The sequence below is a fragment of the Myiozetetes cayanensis genome, unplaced genomic scaffold (assembly GCF_022539395.1).
Source record: "Myiozetetes cayanensis isolate MyiCay16 unplaced genomic scaffold, myiCay2020 scf4, whole genome shotgun sequence".
NCBI classification, from domain to species: domain Eukaryota; kingdom Metazoa; phylum Chordata; class Aves; order Passeriformes; family Tyrannidae; genus Myiozetetes; species Myiozetetes cayanensis.
In genome coordinates, this window is record NW_026087631.1 from 36,743,578 (window position 1) to 36,769,351 (window position 25,774).

General features: G+C 37.3%; 1 protein-coding gene across 2 annotated transcripts in view; it reads left to right on the forward strand.

Annotated features, from left to right (window-relative positions):
- FRMD3 (FERM domain containing 3) overlaps positions 1 to 25,774 on the forward strand; it is a 134,832-nt gene that overhangs the window by 86,986 nt on the left and 22,072 nt on the right. The window contains exons 5-9 of one of the 2 annotated variants that reach the window (XM_050329736.1): positions 10,283 to 10,380; positions 11,463 to 11,586; positions 20,043 to 20,099; positions 22,095 to 22,182; positions 23,984 to 24,072. In XM_050329736.1, the coding sequence (XP_050185693.1) occupies positions 10,283 to 10,380; positions 11,463 to 11,586; positions 20,043 to 20,099; positions 22,095 to 22,182; positions 23,984 to 24,072 (456 nt within the window). The remainder of the gene's footprint in view (positions 1 to 10,282; positions 10,381 to 11,462; positions 11,587 to 20,042; positions 20,100 to 22,094; positions 22,183 to 23,983; positions 24,073 to 25,774) is intronic. The other variant, XM_050329737.1, reaches the window with a different exon arrangement.

A 25,774-nucleotide genomic window follows, 5' to 3' on the forward strand; every position in this document is an offset into this window, starting at 1 on the left:
TTTTCCCCAAGCGCTGAAAATTCTCATGCCAAGTCACTCCATAAATATGGGTGATTCCATTGTCACTGCTCTCTTACTGAAGTTTCAGGAACAGCTTGCATTCTGCAGAATAGTGAGATAATAGTTTGTACAGAACAGCTGGAACATGCCATTCACATTATAGCTGTTCATCTTGGATGAAATACTGAAACTGTTCAGCTGCGTGAACATTCTGTAAACCAAGAAGTCAATGGATTTTCATTATTTGTTACTCTTTGTCCTTGGATGAACATTTTGCTTTTTTTATGAGTCAGACTGTAAACTTTTATAGACCTTTCTCATTCAAGAGTTTTAATAATTGGGTTTTTTTTAAAGTACTTGGATATCCTCCTAGGAGAAGATTTATTGAAATGCAAAGCACCTAGAATTGGCTCACTGAAGTGTATTGTGCTGTCAGTATGTTTTAGTCTTTGCTGGAACATTTCAAATGATTTTTTAAAATCAAATTGGTGTATGAAAAATGGGTTACAGTCTTTTGTTAAAACTAGTACTGTTGAAACCTTAAAAAGGAGAAATAATCTGACACATCATTAATATGACACATCATTGATATGACACATTTTTGTATCTGATAGGCTTAATAGTTTCCCAATGTTGCTATTTGGAAGCTTTGATTTGTCTCTGCCCATGTCTCTTACACAAAGAATAAGAAACGCTCCTGAAATGAGCAAGTGAAACATAGCCATGTAACTCACCTGTGAGAATTTCCTTCATCACATAAAGCAGAGGGTCAGATTCAAGATGATGCTCTAAATTGACTGGACTTAATTTTTTTTCTTGAATTGAAATGATTGGTGAAATTCAGGAAGACAAAAGTTCATTAGCATTTGACAGGACAGTCATGCAGCATCAATAGCTAGTTTACTTTTTGATGGATTTTTGTTTTGCCTTTTTTTAGCTCTACTCTGTTCACTTGACAATCACATTTGTTTTGGTGTGTGCTTAAGATGATTTGAAAATATAATAATTATATTGTCACCTGTTTGACTTAAAAGCCATGTGTAATTCTCAGCTGTATGTACAGTCAGCTGAGTCAGTGTAATAGTGCTTTGCATTTCTGTTACTATCTGTGCCTTTGTGTGTCAGAGCGTCTCTCTTGTTTCTTCAACTGGGCAGAAATCTCATGGGTGTCTGTAGTCTCCATTTGAAAAATGAAATTTAGATACAGTAACACATTTTGTCACATTGCCATACCATTCTTTGTTTCAGAATATTAATTAACCCTGTGGTTAACCCCTTGTGTGGATTATGGTCTATACAGTCTTTGTAAAAACTTTATAGGAATAAATCTTTGGTGATGCACCTTAGAAACATCAGATTTAACATTTATAGATGTTAAAAAGCACTGGTTTTCCTACTCTTCCTGATGTAAAAAATATCATCTATTCAGTACATGAAGCTCTGTGTGTATGGGGTAAATGGTTTGATTCCTGTGAAACTAGTATAACAAGGATAGAGATACCAGTTAGGATTTAGACATAACTTGGAGAAAGAAAATTGAGTAGCTGTCACCTCAGATTATTGATGCTTCATTTCTGTCCTACCTTTAGGGGGTTGTCCTGGACCGTAACCCTTGAGTTCCTTAAGTTCTGTGGTTTAACAGGTGGAACTATTTTCAGAAAATGAAGATGGAGAGGGAACTAGCTGAAGTTATCCCTCTGTCTATGATATTATAAGAAAAAAACCTGTAGGAGTCTGAAACTGTGTGTACACTGCATGTTCAGAGGCCAGACATGCCTTTGGCAATGGAGGGTGCCACATACTTTCCTGTCACTGCATTTCATTTCATTGCTAAGAACGACTGTGAACCTTTGTCAGTCGTGTTGTACCTTTCCAGCTGCTTACTTTCATCTTTCGTTGTTTTAATTAACAACTGCTTCCAAAGCTATGCTTTTGAAATAAAATCCATACCTGCCTCTGGATGTTAAAGCACTATGAGACATTATGCCTAAGGAAGAAATTCTGAGGGCAAAATTTCTGCCTCTCACTATGGAAGGAGGTTCTGTGTGGTCCTTGGTCTCTCTTTTCCCTAGAGTCAGCTGGTGTTAGGATGGTAATTTAACTTCAGTGGCTGTGGGTATTGTTGTCTTGACCTCTCCTGTTTCTCTAGCAACAGACTACCTGAAACACAGCTTTTCAAAAAAATTCAAGTTGTAATGCACTTCAGTTCTTCTCAGCTGATCTTAACTGGTATCAACATGGATTTAGATCTGTCCTTATTTTTGGAAATACTGTTTCCACAGTGGGGCACTGAGGCTGCACATGTTGGAAGCATGTTTGAGAAAGACTAAAGATGCATTTTTTCTTTATAATAGTTGAACTAATTAGGCAATTTTTCCAATACCTTTAAAAATTTTTAATGAGAAAATTGCAAGGATTAACTTATTTTTCTCAAATGACTTTACCTCTGAATGTACACTGGAGGCTCAGCAGATTGCAACATAAACAGTGAATATGGATTTTTGAATGGTTTGTATAGTCTTTTAAATGGAGAGAGGTGTTCAGCCTTAGTGACACTCCTCTGTGCTGTGGCCATCTCTGAGGGTTTGACTTCTCCTTCATGTGCAGTATGTAGCAAATATCAGGTTTTCCTGAATGATACATCTGTGGCTTTCTAGATTTGATTGTCTAGCACTTACAGGTAGTGTGAAATCAGAACAAAGTACTTCAGTTTCAGAAAACAGCGTTCAACTGTCTTCAGTGAACATACCCAGTGAGAGTAACAAGGACCAATGTTTAATTAAGAAATAGCAACATAACCCCAGGTCCTCAGATCTCCCTTGTTCACTGCTACACATACTTGTAAAACATGATTTCAGTTTCTTTTCTTGTTAAATCAGCATCTGCTACTGTGGCCTGTTTCCTGACTGACAGGATTGGGTAAGAGGAGGTCTTCTCCTGCTATGTGCATGGAACTGTGTGCAGAAAAAAAAGGATGTTCTAGAGTTCCCTATGATTGTCAAGGTTATTCTACTTTGCATGCAAAGATACAAAATTGTTATGAAGGAAGTTTTAACTGCAGAAGTCATTCAATCTACAGCATATATAGCTGTATATATAGCATCCTACTAGACTCTCTAGAAAGCACAGATATTTTTGTTCTGTGCCTTTCTTCACTATTCTTGATCAAAGGTCAGAGCCCTGTGAGGATCCAGAGCTGGGAAAGTCTGGGTGTGAACAGTCAAGGGAATGTGAACAGATAGATCCAATGACCAGTCATACTTGGGCACAAATTTTTACCATGTTATTTATTTTCAGTGTTCTTGTTTAGGTAATAAATGAATCAGTGTTTGCTATTTCTTATGTAATAAAGTGTCCCAAGGCCTCATGTTTTCTTATCTCCGAATCCCTACATTATACTGTGCATGCATAATTAAAATGAGATGATATAAAGTCATTTGAGGTCCCCAAGGAATCATCTAAAATGCTACAGATAATACCATATCAACAGTTATCCATGGTTATTGTAAAAAAAAAACCAGTTCTAGAAGAGGGCATGGGTGAGTAGGTAGTGGAATTAACCAAATATGGATTATTTCAATTAGCTTTCATCATGCTCTATTTTCCTAATCCATAATTCCTAATCCAAGAATCAATTCTTCAATCAATACTCTGTCAAAAATCAGTTCAATGACTACTATGATACAGGAAAAGCAGATTAAAAAAAATGTTTAACTGGAAGTCCTATAAAGTGACGAAGACTTGGGGATATGTAAACATGACAAATTCAAGAGCCCTGAGAGAGCTAACTTGAGTAAGGGAGAACAGCACACCTGTAGGCATGCAGTGTTTGACTAGTTCAGTTCCAAACAGCTGTACTTGATATTGTTGTGTGCTGGAAGAGCCTGGTGTTTTGCCTTCAGAAGCTGGAGGCCAGTTGAGGCTGACAGTGCTCCAGCTGGTTTTTAGTACCTCAGTATCAAATCATTTATTTGCAAGTTGGAAAGTCTTGCAATATTTTAATCATTCCAAGGGTGAACCAATATGTCCTGAGTCCTGTTCCAGACATCATTTAAGAATATCTCTGCCTCTCTCGAGACCTATTCTGCTTTTCTTGAGATGTACAATCATAGCTATGTTGTGATGCCTCTGAAAGCCCATTTGTCTGTTTCGGCTTTCTCAAGGCCATGTTGTCAGTTGTCACGTGAGCTTATAGTTTTAGTAGTATTGGAGCACTTAGTGCTGACAGGCTTGCAGATAGCATTCAGGGTGGGGAAAAAAATTGCCCAGCGAGTCATGAGTTTTTTGGTGGAGTTTGTGCCTGAGGGAGAAGAGACCCTTTACACACTCAGAAGTCTTCTTGTGGTTCTCTGAGGGGAAGGCTGCGAAGATGCAGTCCAGTTGAGGAATTGTGCAGAGAAGACTATTCCTGTCCTGTGGCGGGGCTTTTATGCACCCAGTATGCAAAACAATGCTTATCCCTTGCCACTCCTTTGTCCTCTTTACTCATTAGTGAAATTAACTCTTAGGTAGCAGTAAAGCTTTTTCTCTCCTGTAGCCAGTGATGTCTAGCAACTGTCTGAGATGGTAATTTATCACACTTTTACCTTTTTCCAGGGAAAGGTCATGGGTTGTAATGCAGGCTCTGGCAGCTCTGAAGCCAGGAGGACAAACCCATGTACTGCTAGATACAAATGACAGTCATCATACTGACCACAGAAGTGAGAGATTTGAGATTACTGGAAAGCTATTATACAAGTCACCTGCCCACCTCCACCTCAGGGCATAAAACAAACTATTTCTTTCTGTGGGATTAGTTTTCGTGTAGTTTTGTGTATTCAGGTTTTTGTTTGTTTGGTTGGTTGGTTTTGGTTTTGTTTTTTTATTTTTTTTTTTTTGGTAAATACTAGGTATCCAGGATTTTGGCAGTCTAGGAGGAGCATAGATTCAGAAAGGAGATATAGGTGCTGTTACTTTGTGTTTTGAGTCCTTAGCATTAGTATTTCTCTCCAAAAGGCATATAACAAGGAAGGTGGTCTTCCTACAGGTGCCTGTTAATAGAGAAGATAGTCATGCAGTTTTCAAAAGAAGTTAACAACATAGTCCCTACCACTTTTTATGTTAGGTATTTTAAAGCAAAAATTCTTCTAGTCTTGAAATAAAAATTATACTTTGAAGTAATGATAAATATACCCCTACTTCCTAATTCCTCTGCTAGAATTTGGCTTATGACTAATCAGACAGGTTGAAAGGGTAACTGCTGTACTGATATCACTGTGGCATGCTTATTGCCATGTGTATCTGTTTTACAAATGGTGAGATGGGTTTAAGTCATGCTAGCATGAACAAAACTTTCATGTTATTTCAGAAAAACAATAACACTAAAAAATTATCTCCTTCTTACCCAAATTCACTAGAAGGTTTCTAGAATTATTATATTAGGAATTTTAATGCTTACATTCATATCTATTTATTTTAGTATTCTTTATTGGATATGTTGCTCATGAATTTATCTAATCATTCTTCTTTTGGACTTGGTAATACTGTTCTTATTCACAACCTTCTGAGACAGTTAATTCACTACCTGCTATGTCACATTCTTTCCTCTGCCTTATGTAATTCCCTAATTTCACAGATTTTCCCGAGCTCTAGTATTACAGGATTCAGTGAATAGCAATTCTGTGTTTGCCTTTCCCACTACCCTCAAGATTTTGTAAGATTCCCTCTTAATTCCCTCTTAGTTACCACCTCTCCTTGAAAGGAGAGCTCTATCCTCTCACTCATTTTGGTTCTTCTTCTCTGTTAATCAACCTCAGCTATGTCCTACTCAGGATGCAGAGACTAGAGCTCAATGAAGCATTTAAGATGTGATTACTCCAAGGCTTTAAATAGTGGCAAAAAGTTGAAAGTCCCTCTGTTATTTTCACAATGTTTTTCCTGATGATGCCCAACATTTTCTTGGCTTTGTTTTTGGCTGCTGCTGCAGCCTGAGTTGATGAATTCAGAGGCTGTCTGTGATGACTCCAAGATCTATCTGTCACCTCTGTGTTTTATCAGTAGGTAAGAGTGGTGGCTTTTCCTTAATTAATGAGATATCAAAATACTTCTAAAATATTAGTAAGTAAACAAGAAATGTATTTTACAGAATATAATTAGTTTTTCTGTCACAGAATCACAGAATCAATTAGGTTGGCATAGACCAGCCTATAATCGAACACCACCATATCAACTAGAACATGGTACTAAGTGTCACATCCAGTCTTTCCTTAACACCTTCAGGGATGGTGACTCCACCACCTCCCTGCACAGTCCATTCAATGTCTAATCACCCTTTTTGTGAGGAAATTCTTCCTAATGTCCAACTTAAACCTCCTCTGGAGCAGCTTGAGGCTATGTCCTCTTGTTCTGTCACTAGTTTCCTGGGAGAAGAGACTGACCCCAACCTTGCTACAGTTCTTTTTGGGTAGTTGTAAAGAGTGATAAGGTCACCACTGAGCCTCATTTTCTCCAGGCTAAACAACTCCAGCTTCCTCAGCCACTCCCCATACAGCTTATGCTCCAGATCTCTCACCAGCTTCGCTGCCCTTCTCTGCACATGCTCCGGGACCTCAGTGCCCTTCCTAAACTGAGGGGCCCAGAAATGGACACAATACTTGAGGTGTCGAGTGTAGGGGGAGAATCATTTCTCTAGTTCTGCTGCCACACTATTCTTGATACAGCCCAGGATGCCACTGGCCTTCTGGTCCACCTGGACACTCTACTGGCTCATGTTCAGCCTTTTTCTCTACATGGCACTGTAAGGCATAGAAAATATGTTCTCTTAGTTTTGGTATTACATATTAGTATGTAGTTGTTAGTGTTTAATTTCCTAGATTTTGGCAGGAAACTACTGCTTCTGCAGTGTACCTAATGATACCTTCTGTAGAAGACAGAATGAAAACTTAGTTTTCAGAATAATATGCATGGAGAACTCAAAAATTCTTCTGGGAGAGAAGGGCACCTAATACAGAATTACTGAAAATATATCATTTGCCCCCTGCCACTCTACCTGAGTATGCACAGTAGAATGGGAAAGAGCAGTGAGTTAAAGTCAGACATGACGATGAAATAACAATTTTGGAAGCATTTCTGGATCTCTGCAGGTGACCATATCTGTCATCTGTAAAGACTGTGGCAACTCTGGGAGAAATAATTTTTATGGAAATAAACTGAATTAAGTGACTTGAACACAAGAAAAACCACTATGTGGCCAAACACACTTTATAAACAAGTGATGACCCTTCATTGGCAGTTGCAGGAAACACCTGGCTGACCCGGAGTTGAGTCATCTATATTGAAAACAGATAATAGATGGAAATGAGGTTATTCCAATGATAGTTGTTTGTAAATGTGTAAGCACTGAAGTATGCATTTACTAGCTTGATGGTATGCTTGAGTATTTAGAGCTGTAAATCAGACCATGAGGTTGTTCCAGGGCTTGGAAAAAACAGCCGTGGTGGAATGATACTAGAAGCATCACAATCAGATCTGATTTTGCAAGTTATTTCCTTAAGTGTATGCAGTATTACGTACATGCATACCTCAAGTCAGGAGTAAGGAATGCATTCATAGGTCTTTACTGACCAGGACCATAAATTAGTATATGAGGATTACAAGAAATGTCTGAAGTTGAGCCAGCCTTTGGCAAAGCTTGCAACAATGGCTTTCAGTCAAAACCCCATATATTTTCCTCATTTGAAAGAACTCCATAATGCCTTAGTCTTGTTCCAGGCTTCTCCAGCTCTCTGATCAACTTGGTTCTTCTCTGGACTAGTTCCAACAAGTCCATGTCTTTCTTGTGTTGGAAACTGCAGAGCTGGAAGCAGTACTCTAGGTAACCCACCAAAGTAGAGCAGAGGGAAAGAATCACTGTCTCAACCTGCTGGCCATGGTCCTTTTGATACAGCCTAGGACACAGTTGGCCTTCTGGGGTGCAAGTGCACACTGCAAGGTCATGTTAAACTTTTCATCCACCAACAACCCCAAGTCTTTCTCCTCAGGACTGCTCTAAGTCCGTCTCCACCCAGCCTGTATTTGTGCTTGGGATTGCTCTGAGACAGGTGCAGGGTCTTGCACTTGGTCTTGTTGACTTTCTTTACACGAGCCCACCTTTGAAGTCTGTCAAGGTCCCTCTTGATGTCATTCCTTCCCTCCAGTGTTGTCGACTGCACCACGCAGTTTGAGGTCATCTGCAAACTTGTTGTGGATGCACTCAATCCCACTGTCCATGGAGCTGACTAAGATACTAAGTGTCCTTCCTAATAGTAACTTGACAGCAGTGGAAATTTTCTGCAATTTTTTAGATCTGGTTTTTATATTACTTTTTTTCATGCTGAACAACTTGCATAACCTGTGATTTAGCTGGAGTGAATGGATAATACATTTTAATTAGTTTCATGCAATTGACAGAAATGCATACAGTGACAATTTAGATGTAAAGAGTATATATTTTTATTGTAACAAAGCTAGCTTTGGAGTTTGTTTCTTTTAGAAATTATGATATTTTTATATTTAAAACAGGCTTAAGCAAGAAACTAGTATAAAACCTGTATTTATTCCTGATAACTGAGACTATTATCGATGCAGGAATTTTATGATGACATTGAGGACCTTAGAACCTGGTCAACAACGAACTGTTTGCTTAGAAATGCCACAAGAAGATCTGTTGACCTCATAGCTTGGCTACCAAGCCATGCTCCGAAATCTTGGGATGCCTTTCATAGGTGGCTTTTTTTTGGCGCTGCTTAAAAGCTGAACACACTTTGGCCTCAAGCTAATGGTCACTCTGGAGAACGACATCCCAATTTTTCAACCTGGAAAGACTTACCAAAAAGTTTTCGGACAGGGACTGCTCAATTGCCCAAGCTTTGTATGGTGTTTGCATCAGTATACTGAGCCTTTTCCAGGACACTGTGATTGCAGAGTAAGAATTTTTATTGCATATCACTGAGGCCTTTGGTTCACCCTGATGTAGATACTTTCTCTAGGATCTACCTGTACCAAATTATGGAATTGAATTTGTGAGCTGTTACTGGACACTGATTACAGGGAAAAAAAGTATGTTGCAAAATAAAAAAAAAAAGGTTTGAAGTACAAGGTTCCTGTAGAACTTGCAATGCAGTCAGAGCAATGAGAACAAATTGCTTTTCTCAGTGACAACTGTATTGCCCTTGTTGCATTTAGTAATAATCCAAGGCAAGGAGGAAAATTTCTCTTGCCCTTCAGATAATACTTCCAGGCTTGCTCTTGGTGCAGGAGCTCATGGTACACACAGAACCAGGTAATTTGGCAAAAATATTCTGACACCAGTGTTATTCATAAAGCACATTTTATTGGCTACAGTGTAGCCAACTCTAGGTTGGAGAGGACTGGCAGCATTAAGGAACATCCTGAAGGCCTGCAGAAGCCTCTGGGTCTGATAGCACCCTCTAGATGGTTGACTTTGTCTACTTAAAGCAATATTTAAATAGTTTATTTTCTCAGTGGGGTCAAGCTGCTGAGTAGTGTGGCTGTGACCATTTAGGTGGCTGGGAAAGATGCTGCGAGTGAGTCACGGGGCTGTGAGTTGGTCCATCTCTGGGAGACTCCTCTCCAACAGAGAAAGCCGAAGAGAAAGTTGTGACCTTGCAGCTGTGTCACTCCACTTGCTATTAGAAGTAAAGCTGCTTTGTGGTATAAGGCAGAGAGCAGGAGCCTTTTTTCTTCTCCCCAGTTCTTTGTAGGGAGAGAGGAATGGGAGAGGTGACCTCTAGGCAGGCCACTCATGCCTACTGCTCTGCAGGTCTCTAGGAGTTACTTCTTCCTCAAAACTTCATCTGGGATTCTTTGCAGATTTAAAAAAAAAAAGAAAAGAAGGGGAAAAAATTCTCCACACTGTTATTAGGGTGCTATTTTGTCTACAGTAGGAAACAGATTTTCTTGTGAGAACCTGTATATAATGAGAATGGGGATGCCCAAACCAGCTCACATTACCATAGTTTTTTCACGTCACTAATGCACATCATAAAAGCTATACATTTTAATTAAAGCAATCTCCATGACATCTGTTAGTGGTGTTTTGTTATTTTTACTCCCATTATTTCATTGGTATTGAATAAAAGTCTAATTACATCTATTTTTATCTTGTGATTGTGCTTTGCCTCTTTTTCCTGTAATTTAAAATAGCAAGAGAGAAGTCCAGTTGTACAGCTGGTTCCACACTGATATATTAAATCTGTTACAAAAAGATGCAACATTGTCTCCTAATTTTTAAATTATATTTTAGATACCTCTTATATCTACAAATAAAAAGGGACATTTTCCATGGCCGTTTGCTGTGTTCCTTTTCTGATGCTGCCTACCTGGGTGCCTGTATTGTCCAAGGTAAGTAAAAGCAACAGCCTTTTTTAAATAGTTCACTCATATGTGTCTTCAGTAAAAAGAGCAATGCAAAACTATTGGCTGAATATAGCTACCAGTAACTTTTGTATTTAAGTGAAGTATGGCATAAATATTAGACTCCACTTATCAACAAAGCAAAACTCTTTCTGAGTCCTGACTGTAAATGTAGCCTTTTCCATTTGAACTAAGCAGGAGAAAGTATCCATCAGTGCTCTTTCTTATGGTAAAGAAGACCTGTGTGATCTCTGTCAAAAATAGAAGATGTACTTCAAGGAGAAGGAAATTTTATTTTGTTTTTCCTGTCTTTTTTTCTCTCTTTCTTTCTCCAGCATTTACTTAGAACCAAATTCAGGTGTATGTCTTGAATTGTATATAGAGAAATAAACAGCCATATGTCTGATTAGGGACATCATATGTGTGGAAATTCCCATTATTCTGCCTTTGCATAAATGAAGTTCTTAATGTATTATAAGACAGCGTATGCAAACCAAAACTGAGTCTAGACTGTATTAAAGAGTCTTATTAAGAAAATTAAACCATCAAATTCCATGTTTGGGTACTTGAGTGATGACATGTTCTAGAAGAGGAATCAAATTCTATGGGATACCTTAAATAACATTATGGTCTGTGTTTCTCTGCTAGAACAGAATTAGACCAGTCCATACCAGGGAGGATAAATGATGTGAAAAAGAGATGAATCAGAAATGCATTGTTTTAGTTCTGCCTGCTAACAGAATGATAAATACTCAAAGGGGAAACTTTGCCTATTCATCTGTTTTACAAAGCGTGTTTCTGCCACAGAAAATAGTTTACTATTGCTAATTAAAGCAGCAGTTAATAAGGCATGAGCTTCGCTTGAAACTCATTTATTGAAGTGGCAGTTATAAGGGTTTTGTTGTTCCAGTTAACTATGAATTCTTTAAAGCAGCATTTCTTGAGAGATGCTGGATTCTTACTCTGCATGGAAGTATCTTGAATTGCACTGCATTTACTGACTTATTTCCCTATTAACTAATGTTACAACTGGATTTTTCTGTTTTGTTTTGTATTTTGGATGTGTTTAGCTGAGCTTGGTGATTATGATCCCGATGAACACCCAGAGAATTATATCAGCGACTTTAAGATTTTTCCTAAGCAGTCACAAAAGCTTGAGAAGAAAATAGCAGAAATGCATAAAAATGAATTCAGGTAATTCAAAATGCTGTTTACTAAGGAGACAGCCAAGAAATACTTTTATCTGTTCCAAATATTGTATGTTAACTTAGGAGGGTTTGTTCCATGGATTTACAATCGACACTCTACCAATATGCTGTCTAATATACTGTATTTGAAAATGTGGTTTCAGCTTTGGGGGTTTTCTTTTCCTGTTAGTATGTTAGTATGTTAGTTCTATGTTAGTAATCATAGCTGAGTGCTGATAACTTAAATGTCATTTACTTGAAATGTAGGTCTGATTATGGGAGCAGCTCACATCATGAGCACTGCTCTGGTTGATGAGTGGAATAACATCTTTCCTTTAGGAATCACACCTCTTTTCGTGGGAAATTTCTATCTGTTGTGCAATTATAAAATTCTTGGTAGATATTGACCTGATTGAAACTGGTGAATTGCAAAGAAATATATTTAAGTAAATTTCTTGTAAGACTGAGGAGGTGAGACCCAGAGCTCTCTGCACATCTTTTTCTGTCCTAAAGTTTTAATGCTCTAACAAAGGGGAAAGGAGAAAGATAGATTAGTCTTTTGGTTTCAAAGTTCAATGTGTTTCAGGAGAGAAGTAGCAGTGACTTGTGCAACTATACCCTCTTCAGGGTTGTCAGCGAATGACAGGCAAAGCAGTCAAGAAGGTACCTTGCTTGATGCCCTTGGCATTTCGTTCAGTTGAGAATAATCGTCAAAAAATTCGAAGAGGAATAGGAGGTGCAGAAAATCAAATGAAAGCAAATAATTATTACATTAGGTGAAAAGATAGTTTTTGTTGAAAGATTATGAGGTCCTTTACACTTGTTTAAACCCCCTGTGCTTTGTTCTCATGTTTCAATGAATTTGGAAAAAAAAGATAAAAATTCCTGTTCAGAGGAGTTAAAACTTAAAATACCTTTTTTTTTTTTTTCCCCCAGAATTGTATCAAATGTGTTTTTCAAGTGAAGTATAACATTCATGGCAATAAGCTTGCCAGTATTAATGTGTCTTCTGTTTTTTTCCTTCCTGAAACTTACATACTTTCTTTGAATTTCTTTCAGTAAATGACAATTTAAATGGCACGGCTGTATCTAAAATTTTTAGAGCAGTCCAGCCTGCGCTGTACACATACCTGTAGAAAGCCTTTTGAAAAAGGAAATAGAATTCAGTGTTGTTCCATGCAGTGTTTGTAGATTTCCAAAGGAAAAATTCAAACTTTATAAAACAATATCTTTCATCAGTTAAGCCAAAGTGCAGTTGAAAAGACTTTTATAAATTCAGTCTTTAAAGAACAGGCTAGTCCTTTATTTAAAGTTAGAAGGAGGGAAGGAAGGGTGATAGGCCAAAGCTGGTGGGTTTTATATTTGGTGATGCTAGGAGAGATGTATTTTTCTGTCTTATTTGTTTTTCTTGATGGGTTTTGTTTGTTTGTTTGTATTTGTTTGGTTTTTGGTTTTGGTTTCGTTTTGGTTTTTGTTTGTGTATTTATGTGTAATTCTGCACATCCATTATAAACTTAATCAGCTAGTTCCTTTGTTATGAATAACTAGACATAATTTTTAGCTTATTTTTTAACCCTCTTTCCCGTTGGTGTAATCTACCTGAACACATGACAGTAAATATTACAGGCTTTTGCACAGATCCTGCTAGGATTCTCCTAGTCCTGAATTCCTCCCATCAATAGTTGCTCAGCATGTGAGGATATCCCCTGAATTTCTTTAGTAGTCTTGGGGAGGGACACTATTAACTACTGCATTTTGGAAATCAGATTATATCAGGTTGACTTCTTTTACTTATGGATCTGCTGGTTCCTACAAAGAATGCCAGGAATTATTTGAGGCATAACTATAATTTATAGAACAGTTTTTGTCATATACCACACTTACATGTATATGTTCCTTAGTTCTCTTCCTATTCTATATTTTACCAGTTTGTGTGTTACGAATTTTAGGCTCAGTGGCTTGTAGCTCTTTGCATCTCTCAGGAACTGTCATCTTTATTTTCTGTTTTCTTTTGCTTATGTCAGTACCTGGTATGCCTTACCTATTTGTCAGATTTCAGAGAACAGACAGTTTCAGAGTTGTCTGGATAGCTAGTACTTGGCAATTTCGCACTGTAGCTCTGTCTTCCCAAAATTGATAATCCTCTTACATTTTTTATATCAGACATTCACTAGTCACATAGAAGTTTTACATTTTTCAGATATTTAATTCCATGGATCTCTATTCTAGGAGTACAAATTAATAAAACATGTCTGCCACATAATGAACTGTATGTAGACAGGTCCAGTGTTAGATTATAATATTTACATATCTAGCTGGAAGATATTACTTGAAGAAACACTGAGTTTGTAACCTTCTGCATGGCACTGATTTACACATCGCTTTTGCTGCATTCAGTAAGCTGAATTTTCTGATAAAAATTAATATTTTGCTGCTCAGTAAATATTTTTAAAAGTGCTGCAAGAGGTTCGTGGCTTTTTTTTAACAAGATACTCAAGTGATGTATTAGCTGAGAGCTACAATATGAGGAGAATAGATGAGACTAGAGCCCTTCTATTCTAGCTGCCATTTGGCTACCTTCATAATAATCACCTCTGAGCTTCAGCACTGTGAGTCTGATTCTTCGTTTTTTCACATGTGTAAACAAACAAATATCATGACATCTCTCACCTGCAACAGATTCCCATATAACTAATGCCATATGGCTTAAAAGAGGTAATTTCTTCACTGAATCCTGTCTCACCATCCTTAAGACCTGTTTACTGGTCACATTTTCTTCTGTCCTATTGCATGATGGAATAATTTGGCTTTAGAAAGGAGCATGAAAATCATGATGGATTGTTTGGGAAGGAGCAGTAGAGTAAATAATGGCCAGTCTTCGCGAGCGAAGATCCGGGGAAGGTCTTTCCACCTTCCAGCCTGCGCATTGGATTTTTTAGGTGAGACACAGTGTGCGCGGAACTGAGCCCACCCTTTAATCCTAAGGTTCATCTGCCGGGGCCAAGCGAGCTTGGACAGTGGCAGTGAGGTCCTTAGGACGTAGGTGGGTTGCCTTTAAGGGCTAACGAGCCCCACCTGCCCGGGAGTGTCCCTGACCGGGAATCGAACCCGGGTCTCCGCGGTGATAGCGCGGCGCCCTTACCACTAGACCACCAGGGGCTCCTCAGCAGTAGAGTACTGTGACAGCTTCCAGTGACCTAGTGACTCATTAGGTGTCATTCAGAGCCCTTTTTTTTTTTTATAACTGAAAGCAGATGTATGACATGATGCCCCTACTATCCTTTGTGGATGTAAGAACATCACTGCATTTTAGCAAAATGTGACCTTTTATGTGAGTTTCTACTGCACCTAATTGCAAAAACATAAATATGACAGACAGAAATGCATGGCAGGTTTATTGAGTTGTGATTGTCTTATGAATTTTAATTAATTATTCTTCCCTCATTAAGAAGGGGAGAGGTAAAGAAACAAAACAAAAGACAAAAATACCTTGTTATGATCTTGTTATGAACAAGTCTTACATCCTTTAACAGAGCATCTGTTACTCTGACAAAGTTCCCTGGCTTTTGAAAGATACCTTTCAGCCACAGCTTCCAGAGGCCAGACACCTGAAAATACGGAGATTTCTAAAGGGAAAATGGGCATAAGTCTTTATCAAGGGAATTTATATTTATAGGAATAATGTTTTGGTTTGGTTTGGGTTCTTTCCCCTGTTGTTTTTGTTTTTGTGGTTTTTGTTTTGTTTTGTTTTTTGAAAGAACTGAGTGGTTGAAGACCAAGCTTTTTTTTTTTTTCTTTTTTTTTTTTTTTTTTTTTTTTTTTTCTTTTTTTTCTTTTTTCTTTTTTTTTTTATCCCAACCTGAAAACTAGCAATCTATTTCTACTTATTTCTGATATGAAATATTACACCATGTGATTTATATATGGAAGTGTTATGTAAAACACCATTAATTTATCTGAAAGTCCCATGCAAATATTAACTTTGACAAGTAAATTATAGGGGTGCATGACCTGTTCAACTTCCTGTTTCCCATGCTGATCCTGTATAGGTAAATGCAAGTTATTTGTTATTCCCTGGGACGGCCAGTGTGGATACAGTCTCAAGATGTCAGAGTGCTACTGAATTGCTATACTGTGTATACCAAATGCTCCAACTTTTGCAAAAGTCATGCATGAAAGAATACCTTTTGGGAGAAGAAAAAGTTTCCTCTCAGCCTGCAAAATCACTACCATATTCTGACAGTAACTATCACAAAAGCAATTTGAAATTTTAAGGCAAAGGGAGTATTTTCTTGAAACCAGAGTAGGAAATTAATGCCTGAGTTTGATCAAAGCAAAATGAATACTGGTGTTTAAATTGCACTTGACAGGTATATAACATTTTTTTCCTTTGCTGCATCATCTACACTGTAACTTCTCAGTGAGGACTTAAGCACTTTTAACTTTCTTCTGCTTCTTTGACTCTTACTATATTCTCCTCACCATACCATTAGTTACTATGCGTGCTCTGACTCTGGTTGCAGCAGGAGTACAGGATATCCTGATCTCCACTGACCCAGCTCTCTCCTGCAGACATGGATCTGCCAGTGGAGCCACTGGCAAGCATAACTCCAAATGTTACTATGAGAGTGCAATCTGGGAGGCTGTCCTAGAAGACGTGGCAGCAGTTGCTAAAAAGTGCTTTTCTTTGTGAGTGTTAATATCGTTACATTCAAGATTAAAGCACTTCTTGCATGGTGTTCATTTAGCATTTAAAAGTGCTAAAACTAAATTCATATTTAGGAAGTCCAGAATAAGGTGGATTTGGTATTCCATTTAAGTGCTTCTTGCAATTAAAACTACATATTATCTAGTTTTACGCATGTAATGCTGTCAGCACACTTATCTATGGGTTATATTTATCTTCTTGTGCTACCCTAATCACATTGGTATTTAGCAGCCTCATATACATGAAGGGAATCCTTTTGGAAGGATGCTCCAAAACTTGCAAGTCATGTTACAGGAGACAGAAGCTGCTTTGCTGGGGACGGAGGATATGCTGAGGTTTACATGGAGGTGAGGGGCACATTTGGAAAGAGGCAGGATTTGGGCTACTGCAGGGATAGATGAGTTCCAGGCCTAAGGAGCCAAAGTCTTTGTAGTTCCTAACTATACAAAGTATACTGAGGGCCTTGGAGAGCTGAGGAGGACAATGATATGTAGCCGGAGTTCTCAGGCAGGCAGTGGTGATAGCTGCTCAGGGCCTCACTTACATTATATCTCTGGCTGCACTGAATGCCCTCTTCATTCCAGCTTTGATAGCCCATGTTGCCTTGCTTACAGTCTCCCAGCATAAGCATTTAGATTTATCTATCAGGTCATATAGTGGCATATCACTGCAACTTCAAAAATAACTAATTCTCTCTAAGGTAGCAATCTGGTATTAAAATGTCATTGTTTGTGCTGTAATCGGTGAAAAATTATTTGTTTCTGATTCTGCCACATTTTCCTGGTATTTTCTTTCTTTCACTCCATAGTTCATATCAGTTGTAATTTGGATGAATTAGAGAGATGGTTGGAATTTAGTTACCTAGTCCTTTTCCTGAAGGATTCTCTGTGTGCTGCTTTGTTATCCTGAAGTATGTTTTTACTGATAGAAGTGTACTTAAAACCAATTCAAATCAAGGGACCAACCATTCTTGTACTTCTGGATGCACTAACTAGGAAATAGTAAGTGAGGCATTGTTTTGATGTAAAAATAATAAGTGAGATGCTGGATTGGTGTTTGCATGGCGCAGAGAATATTTCCAGAAGTTTATGGTGAGGAACCTTTACCTGAGCAGAAATTTAATGGAAGATGCAGTTGTAGTGGTAATCTAGAGAAAGCAAATTCACTGGCAAGAGTTGTCTTTCCCCTCCTCTTTTGAAAAACTGAAAGGATACATCTGTACATGGGATTTTTCTTTTAATGGAATTCCAAGAGTATTCAGTAGAAATTCAGTAGAAAGGATGATCTATTAGAACTGAAACATGCAGCAATTTTTTTTTCCAACATTGATAATTTTTTATCTTTAGTGAAGATTTGTTTTGTGTGTGTGCGTGTGCATATGCATGTGACTTTTTTTTTTTTCTTTTTTTAACCTTTTTTTTTCCTCTGTAAAGAGTGGTCATAATCATGATCTACATATGTGGTTGTTTTTACCATGCTAGTTGTTGCCTGTCTCATCACGCAGTTTGGGTTCATATTCTGCACACTTAGCATGCTCTTATCTTCAGATGTCTGTGTGAAATTCTACAACACAGGGATTTCTTTTAGCAGCTGAAAGGACCTATTTTCTCTGCCCCCTCCTCCTTCACTCCTTCTTTATTTGGGGAAGGCTTTATGGGCTAGAAGTGTCTGGACCAGAAATATTAATCACCTTGATAAAACCAGAGAGCTTAGTAGATTTCTCTGTATCATGGGAATAGATTTTAAATTAATAATAGATAAATTAAAACCGCATCTGTTCTGTAAACGTATTCTATCTTTGAATAAGCTTAAAGCTGTGTCTGTGTCATTGCATCAATTTATAAAGTTGAAATACAAATATCTGAACACAGACTTCAGAGATACCATCTCATTTGATCTCTGAAGGTACAAAAGTAATTTGAAATGTTCTGGTAGAAAGAATTACGTAAGTGGTACATATCATTACAGCATGCATGGTGTAAAGTTAAATGCATAAGCATTTAATAAACTCCATAAAAGAGTTTGATTATTGTTTTAAAGTGATTTATTTGGGTTTTACTTGGATTATATATGTCTGAGAGAAAAAAAATGCAGTAAAATTAAAATTGGTATTTATTGGTTCAGCAGCTTTTTAAGTTTAGTATGTTCCAGCAACATTTCAGCAGTTCATTTACTTGCTGGGTGAACATGGTTTTTCCCCTATGTGTACTTCTCATGAGCCTAAAGTTAAAAACAGAGTGTGTTGCAGACTTCTCACTCTTACATTGAACTATTTGTTTAATTCAATTTTATTAGGAAGGTTTAGATTGATTGATTCCTAGGCTGAATCATAAATTTGTAGCTAATAACTGTGGAACTGTTATTTCACAAGTAATCCACATTTACTGTTTGTATGGTATGCAGAAACTTTTCTCGGTAATGGTTTCTTTTACTAGTCCTGTTCAAACCTTTGCAGAGGATCAACACAAGAAACACAGACACCAACTTTAAAGAACAGGCATATAAATTTATTATAGTGCAAACCAGCAAAGAATTACAAAAGAAGAAATGAATTATAGAAGAATAAGCTTAGCAATGCCCCTAGTCATTACTACAAAGAGTGTCTGTGTTGATATAGAAAGATATATCACCAGTTACCCTATTCAATGCATTACCATAATTAGCATCCAGACCTGCACGTCAGCTGGAGAGCCCCCATTACAGTGAAGGGTTGGAGAAGCACTCCTGGGAACTGGGAAATCTTATGCAGTGCTTCCACTCACAGATGAGGCTTCCGCCTTTGCTGTGAGAGGATCCAGCTTTTGTACTGGTAAACAAACAAGCTTACATCACTTATTTGGTGCAGAAAATATTTAGCTTTCTTTTCTCCTTGGTTTTTCCCCAAAGCCTGACCAGGCCTCAGAGGAGAATCAAGGGATTCCATTTGGACCTACTACTGTCGAATGGGGCCAATCTCCTATCTCCATGGCCTTGACTAGTCTCTAAATACAGAATGATGGATACCTTCATAGCAAACATAAATCTTTATTAATTAGGTGGATACCGATATTCCTTACTAACAAGCATGCATGTTTACACAGGTGTAGCATTACAAATGTTACTAAGGATTATATAGAATTTGGGCTAATAAACAGATACATGACTAAATATAACATTAGGTTGGAAGATCTATCTAGGGGCCAGCTCACGTTGCAGCCAGATGTGGTAGTGGCTGCAACATGTAGAAACATGTATCTTTTACTTAATGATGTGAAAAATAAATCAAGAGGAGTAAATGCACTGACAGAGACACGACTTTCCTGAGAGAACTGAGTTATAAACCAGCAAAGATGATATTTTCCACTGTAAGAGGCAATAGTTGAAACACTTACATGTGTTAAGAAATGCTATAAATTCTTGTGTAAGGATGTTCGCTGCATGTAGAAAGCTTAAGGCTTCTAAACAAAGCAAATCAAAGCTATATCTAATGTTAGATCAGTGATTGGTAAAAAAACATTGACTTTGCTGATAGGATTTGGTACAGGTATATTTTTATTTAGTAAGAAAAATCTCTTCACTAAGTTACAGATGAAAAGCATTTATCAAGACAAATATTAATCCTTTGAGAAGAGATAAATGAGGAATTTTCATTTGATACTGCTCTTGACTCTTGTGCTTTGTGATGTTCTTTTAAGGCTTTGCACTGTGGCCATTTGATTCGCCTGTAATCTGATAAGATCAAATTTATCCATGTTTTCTGCCTTTTTTTTTTCCAGGTGCCACATCTTGTTCCACTTGATGTCACAAAACCACTATAGTTTCAGAGGCTATAGGTGGGGAGAGCCTGCTAATTTTGTTTTTTAATATGTCTCTCTAATATTTCTCCCCATTTCAGTATGCCAAACCCCTAAACTACATTGTTGCAAATCACTTGTCATTTTTGGTCCATTCAAATCAAAAGATTGACTATTTTCCCTTATACCAGCTAAGGTATCTGGATAAAAGATGTATTTTATAATCTTATATTTTTGTAAGGCTCAATATCCAATAAGCAATCAAACCATCTATTTGTTTGGCTTTTCATTATGCTGCGTAAGTGTGCTAAGTAATTTAGGTCTAACTGGTTAATTAATTCTGTCATGTGCAGTTGACTTGTACATGAAACAAATTTATTGCCTTTTTAAGGGTCATTTATGGTCTTAGAGTTGTGATTAAACATAAGGTTGTGACTTATTAACACTGAAAATGGAGAAAAAGTCCAGTAGAGCTACCAGCAAGTTGACTGGGAAAAATAAGCATTTTTCTTTTGCTTGCTGCTTTCATGCTACTTTTTCATTAAGCGTTTAACTGTGTAAACATCTATTTTTAAGTCTTGATGTTCCACTTGAGGCATATTCTTCTCCATTGGAAAGAGGTGAGAAAGAGACCCAAAAAAGGAGAAGAAAGGCCACATCTCTAATATTATTTTCTGTGTGTGTGTGTGGTTTTTTTTTTTGCCTTTAAAAGCAAAATATCAAAAAAAATGTGGCCTGAAATAGGATGAAGGTTTTGTGTGTATTGAGAGAGATCCAAAATAAACACAGAAGAAGCCCAAGAAATGTCATGAGATTGAGTGGGAGACGATGAATGGTGAAAATTAACAATAGTAAAAGCTTTGTAAGAGAAAAGGTTATTGATACTTACATTGCCACAGGGCATCATCCTGTTAGGTTTAAAATAGGATTTGATATCCACAAGTGTCCTAGGTATTGTCTTAGTTGTTAAACTGAATTTTGGGCCAGTTACTGAATATCTTATATCGATGCTTGTTGGTTTCCAGCTACTAGGAATAATAGACTTACAGGGAAATTATTCTACACCAACACATAGTACAGTTTTAAACTTCAGTTCCCATGTACCATTGATCCCAGTGTGAGCCTAGACTCCAAAATGCAGGCATAAGATAAAGTATGACTATGTTCCTGGAAAAGTTGTTTATAGTGGCTGTCTTTCTTTGGTTGTTGTTGTTGGTTTGGTTTTCTTTTAATAATTTGCATGAGATTTATGAGGCCTGGCTTTCTAAAAGTCTTAGGCACTGTTCATTGTCATAACACCATTTTATGTATCAGAATCATGTACTCTAGTTATGCAGATACTTAAATGAAACAATAGCTGAAACAGTTCACTTTCAAACAGACATTTTAAATCTATATTAGAACTTATTGTAATAGCAGGACTTAGTGAAAGTCAAGTAATAAAACTTACTCTGGAACTCAAGTCTTGCATACCATGTTTCAGTCTTTAACATATATTCATTGTTGATTATAGACACCCTAAAAATAGGGGTGTATAAATGGAAATGCTGACAGATTCTGATGTTGGTAACAGGCACTGCTATAATTAGGCATGCATCTGAGTAGAAAGTGTAATATGATTGCTGCGTTTATGCCCTGAGCTGGAAGGAATGTTTGTTAATCTTCACAGTCCTTTTAAACAAGTTGGGGAGCAAGAGTTTGTGGAAAAAAGATGCTGAAATTTATTTAATATGCAGGCCGATGTGATTGTATATGAAAAGAAAAGAAATATTGGACAATTCTGGCTAAGTGTTGTTATCTCAGGATTGAGAAAAAACTTCAGGATTTTCCTGAAAACATCAGGCACTGTACAATTCAAAAGAAGAAAACATGAAAAGTTTTCTATCTTTTTATTATAAACAAAACATGGTTGAATATGTTTGAATGTCAGTAAAAACTTTCCTCTGCTTTTAGGTATTTAAACTCTGCAGTCAAAAAATCTTTTTCTCCTGTTTTGTTTTTGGTGTAAACCTGCTGTTTCTTTTGTAATTTCAGAGGTCAGAGCCCAGCTGTTGCTGAATTCAACTTGCTCTTGAAAGCATATTCTTTGGAAACTTATGGTGTTGATCCTCATCCATGCAAGGTAAGAGTCTTTTTACTAATATTTAATAAAGCAATCTTTTTACTAATATTTACTTAAAATACATTAATGGAATTGATTTAGCTCTGGTTTTTTATCCATGCACAAATAGTAAGTAATTTATAAAAAAACGCGCCCTGGAACTCTATATTATGCTTAAGGCTTGGAAGAACACTGACAGCTTGACATTGCTGCATCAGTCAAAGGAAAGGTCTCTCCAGAGGAAGCAGAACATCACAGGAGAATGTAGTTGAGTGTCGTGACATTAAGCTTTGATTATACTTCATAATTTCTTTGATTTAATGCAAAAGTCTCTCTTAAGCACTCCAGGTGTGAAATACTTTTTGTTTGCCAAAATTTTCAGAATTCAGCATTATTCTGTCCAGAAGGTGCAACAAATTGATAATCCTTGGCAGATCAGTTTTTCAAATACCATCAGAGTTTGAAAATCTAAGGAAGAACAAGAAACCAAATGTCCTATTTCCACCCCCCACTTTGCTATTTTGTGGTCCTCTATAAGAAGGTGATTTTAATTAACAGTTATGATTATCTTTTATACCTGCATTTTTAATTACATGGTTGTATCTGCATAATCCGCCCTGTTTATTTTTAGTATTACTTGCTTTTGTTTTAACTGCTGCTTTTACTTTGGCTTGTATATTGTTGAAAGGGCAGTACCGTTCAGTTAGATGTGCTGGTGGTAAGCACCCCTAAGCTGTGATCTCTAACACAAAGCTGCATAAGATGTCGTATATACTTTGTCAGAAATTGTGCTCCTGTGTGAAAGATGGGCTGGTTCAGAGCTCAGTGCAGTCAGTGACAGTAAATTTTAGTTTGAAACTATACTGGAAATTTTCAAAGGACATCCCAGAGACTTAGGTTGACACTTAGCCCAGAGGCAAAACTGGCTCAGAATTTCCTCTTTACCTGTGTGGCAGGGCTGGTAGTGTGGGGATAGTGAGAAGTTTGTGACCCATGCTTAAGGCAAATTTGTCTGTCTTCTGGTAGCAAACAACAAAGCAAGGTTCTTCTATGGCTCCTTCCAGTGCTGTGGCTGCTACTCCAGAATGATCCCTGTTTCAGTTCCCTTTTATTCTCTTAGTGAAACATCAGGCACAATAAAGTTGACTATCTTTAGCAAGATGAGGGTATGGAATTTGGAATGAACAGGAAATCCAATGGATACAAAACTCACCTGAATCATTAATCAAAAAGGATGAGCCAGAACTTTTATTGTAGAGTTAAAATTTTAAAATGGTCTCTTCTATTTGAAAGACAAGTATCACCATATCTTCTGGTTTGTACTCAAGAATACTTGAGAATACTCAAGAATACTTGAGCACAAACCAGAAGCTTATAGTAGTAAAAGCTGTCTGTCAGGAGTACTTCCAACACAACATCTCGCAGAGGAACAATGTATTCGGAAATCTTAAAAAATATCAGTGTTGAAGCAGATACAAATCCCTGGTTTGTAGTTAGTCAGCGTATTAAGGATGGGACATAAACAGAAGTATATTTTCAAGAAAATTAGTAAATTAACCTAAGGAGTCCCTGTTTTCATCAGCTACAGGTAGATGGGAAAAAAAGCATAAAATGCTGTTTCTCACTTAAATTCCTAGAAATAAATGAGGCCTGTGTTGCCAAGAGCTGCATTTTTTTTTAGAAATGTACATTTTGAAAGCAAAATTTATTTTGAAAAGGAAAACAAGATAGAGGTAATCTAGAGAGGAGTAACAATTTATGCTGTCAGTAAGAAATACCTCACTGGATGAAGGGAAAATTATGTTTCCTTTTCTCTTTCAAGGACTCAGTCGGGACAACTACATTTCTAGGATTCACAGCTGCAGGATTTGTAGTTTTCCAAGGGAATAAAAGAATTCATTTATTAAAATGGTAAGCGTATGAAGTAAATGTATCTTAATTAGTAGGAGTATTTTCGCCTGTGTCTTTTCTTCTTCCTGCTATCTTCACCTGCACCTCCTGTAAGGAAGACCATGTGAATATGCCTTCTCTTGCCCCATCATGTTTCTGATTCAAAGGATTTTAGATAAAAACAATAGTAAGACCAACAACAACTTTGGTCTCATTCATCCCCTAATGAAAATAATTCCACGGGGTGCATTAGTCAAAATAATGCATGAACGTTAAAATTGAGTAAGTTGATTTTTTTCAGCTCTACTGTGCCACCAGTGAGGCTTATTGGCAGAGGTGTTTGGAATTGTTTACAAGAGTTCACCTTAATCTTTATTTGACTCTTGTAAAAATATTACTATTTCCTATTTTCCATAACCTCAGTTTGAAAACTACAAAAGAACTTATTCGGTAAGCAGAGGAGGAGGTGAGAATGCCTTAAAGGTTTTTTTTTTTCCTTTTAGTCTCTCTTTATTTTTTTCCCCAAGAAGTTGGCACTTATGCAATTGTCCTTGGTTTTTCTGGTGTTGCTTTCATTTTGTGCTCCTGTAAAACATAACTGTTTAGCAACAGCCAGCCACATTTGAGTGAGAGGTTAAAACTGAACTCCTAGAGGTGATGTAAGTGCAGCTGGTCATGCCCTCAAAAGTGGTGCAGAGCTAACAGTCATGCTTAAATGCTGATAAATCTCTTTTTAGGCTGCTACACGGATGTCAACAGCAGTTACTTGGGTGTGGCTGTTCCATCTCAGAGCTTTCAGCCTGTTTTATAGTATCAAGACAGGCAGAAGGTGAAAAAATGCTGAAGCAGTTTTTAAAGTACAGCTGGAATCTTTACTGCATATCTGTAGAAACCTCCCTGATAGTTGAAGAACCTGAAATCTTTGGAGCTGTAAAGTCAGTGTACAGTTCAGTGCCCTGTGGATCTCTGGGGACATGCCTGTCAAATGCCAACCACTTGCAATACTGGATTTATGCTGTAGTTTCTCTGGGGTTAATTACAGGTAGCCCTGGTCACAGTACTTCAGTGGTTTGTGCTTTTGGCATAAGGATGACTTTACCGTAATGTCAGTCTGTGGTGCACAGAGGAGAGAATAGCCCTTGCCAAGCATTTGTCCACCATATTATGGGAAAGTAATTTCACAGCACTTAGTTTTTCAGGTTATTTAAGGACAACGTGTCTTTCTGGAGATCTAGGTATATTTATTTTGTCCATTGATGTGTAAACCAGATACAAAATGAAATAGCAGTAGAGGAAAAGCCACTAAGCTGTCTCAGTGTTACTCTAGAGTTTGGAAGGTTGGCCTGATGAAGTTTATTTGATGCACTGCTTCTTTCATCTCCAAGGTGTAGAAGTGAGTGCTAGTAACTTTAGTGTTAGCTGAAATTTGCATTAAACTGTAAAAATCCAAATTCATATTTGAAATTTCATTTTCAGTTTAATATAAACTGGAATATTTTTTGCTGTTGTTTATGTTAAGCAAAACTCTTGCTATAAAGTTTCAGGGGTAGCATTGTCCTTGCCTCCAGAATTATTCCCATTTCAAGTATCTGACATCCAAAACCTTTAGAGAAGTTTATGAAAAAGCTCTGGTGATGACAAAATTTCCATTGTAATTTAGGCAGATACATTACATTGCCGTTCTATGCTGCATTGCTATTCCATATGTAGACTGAGCTTTCAG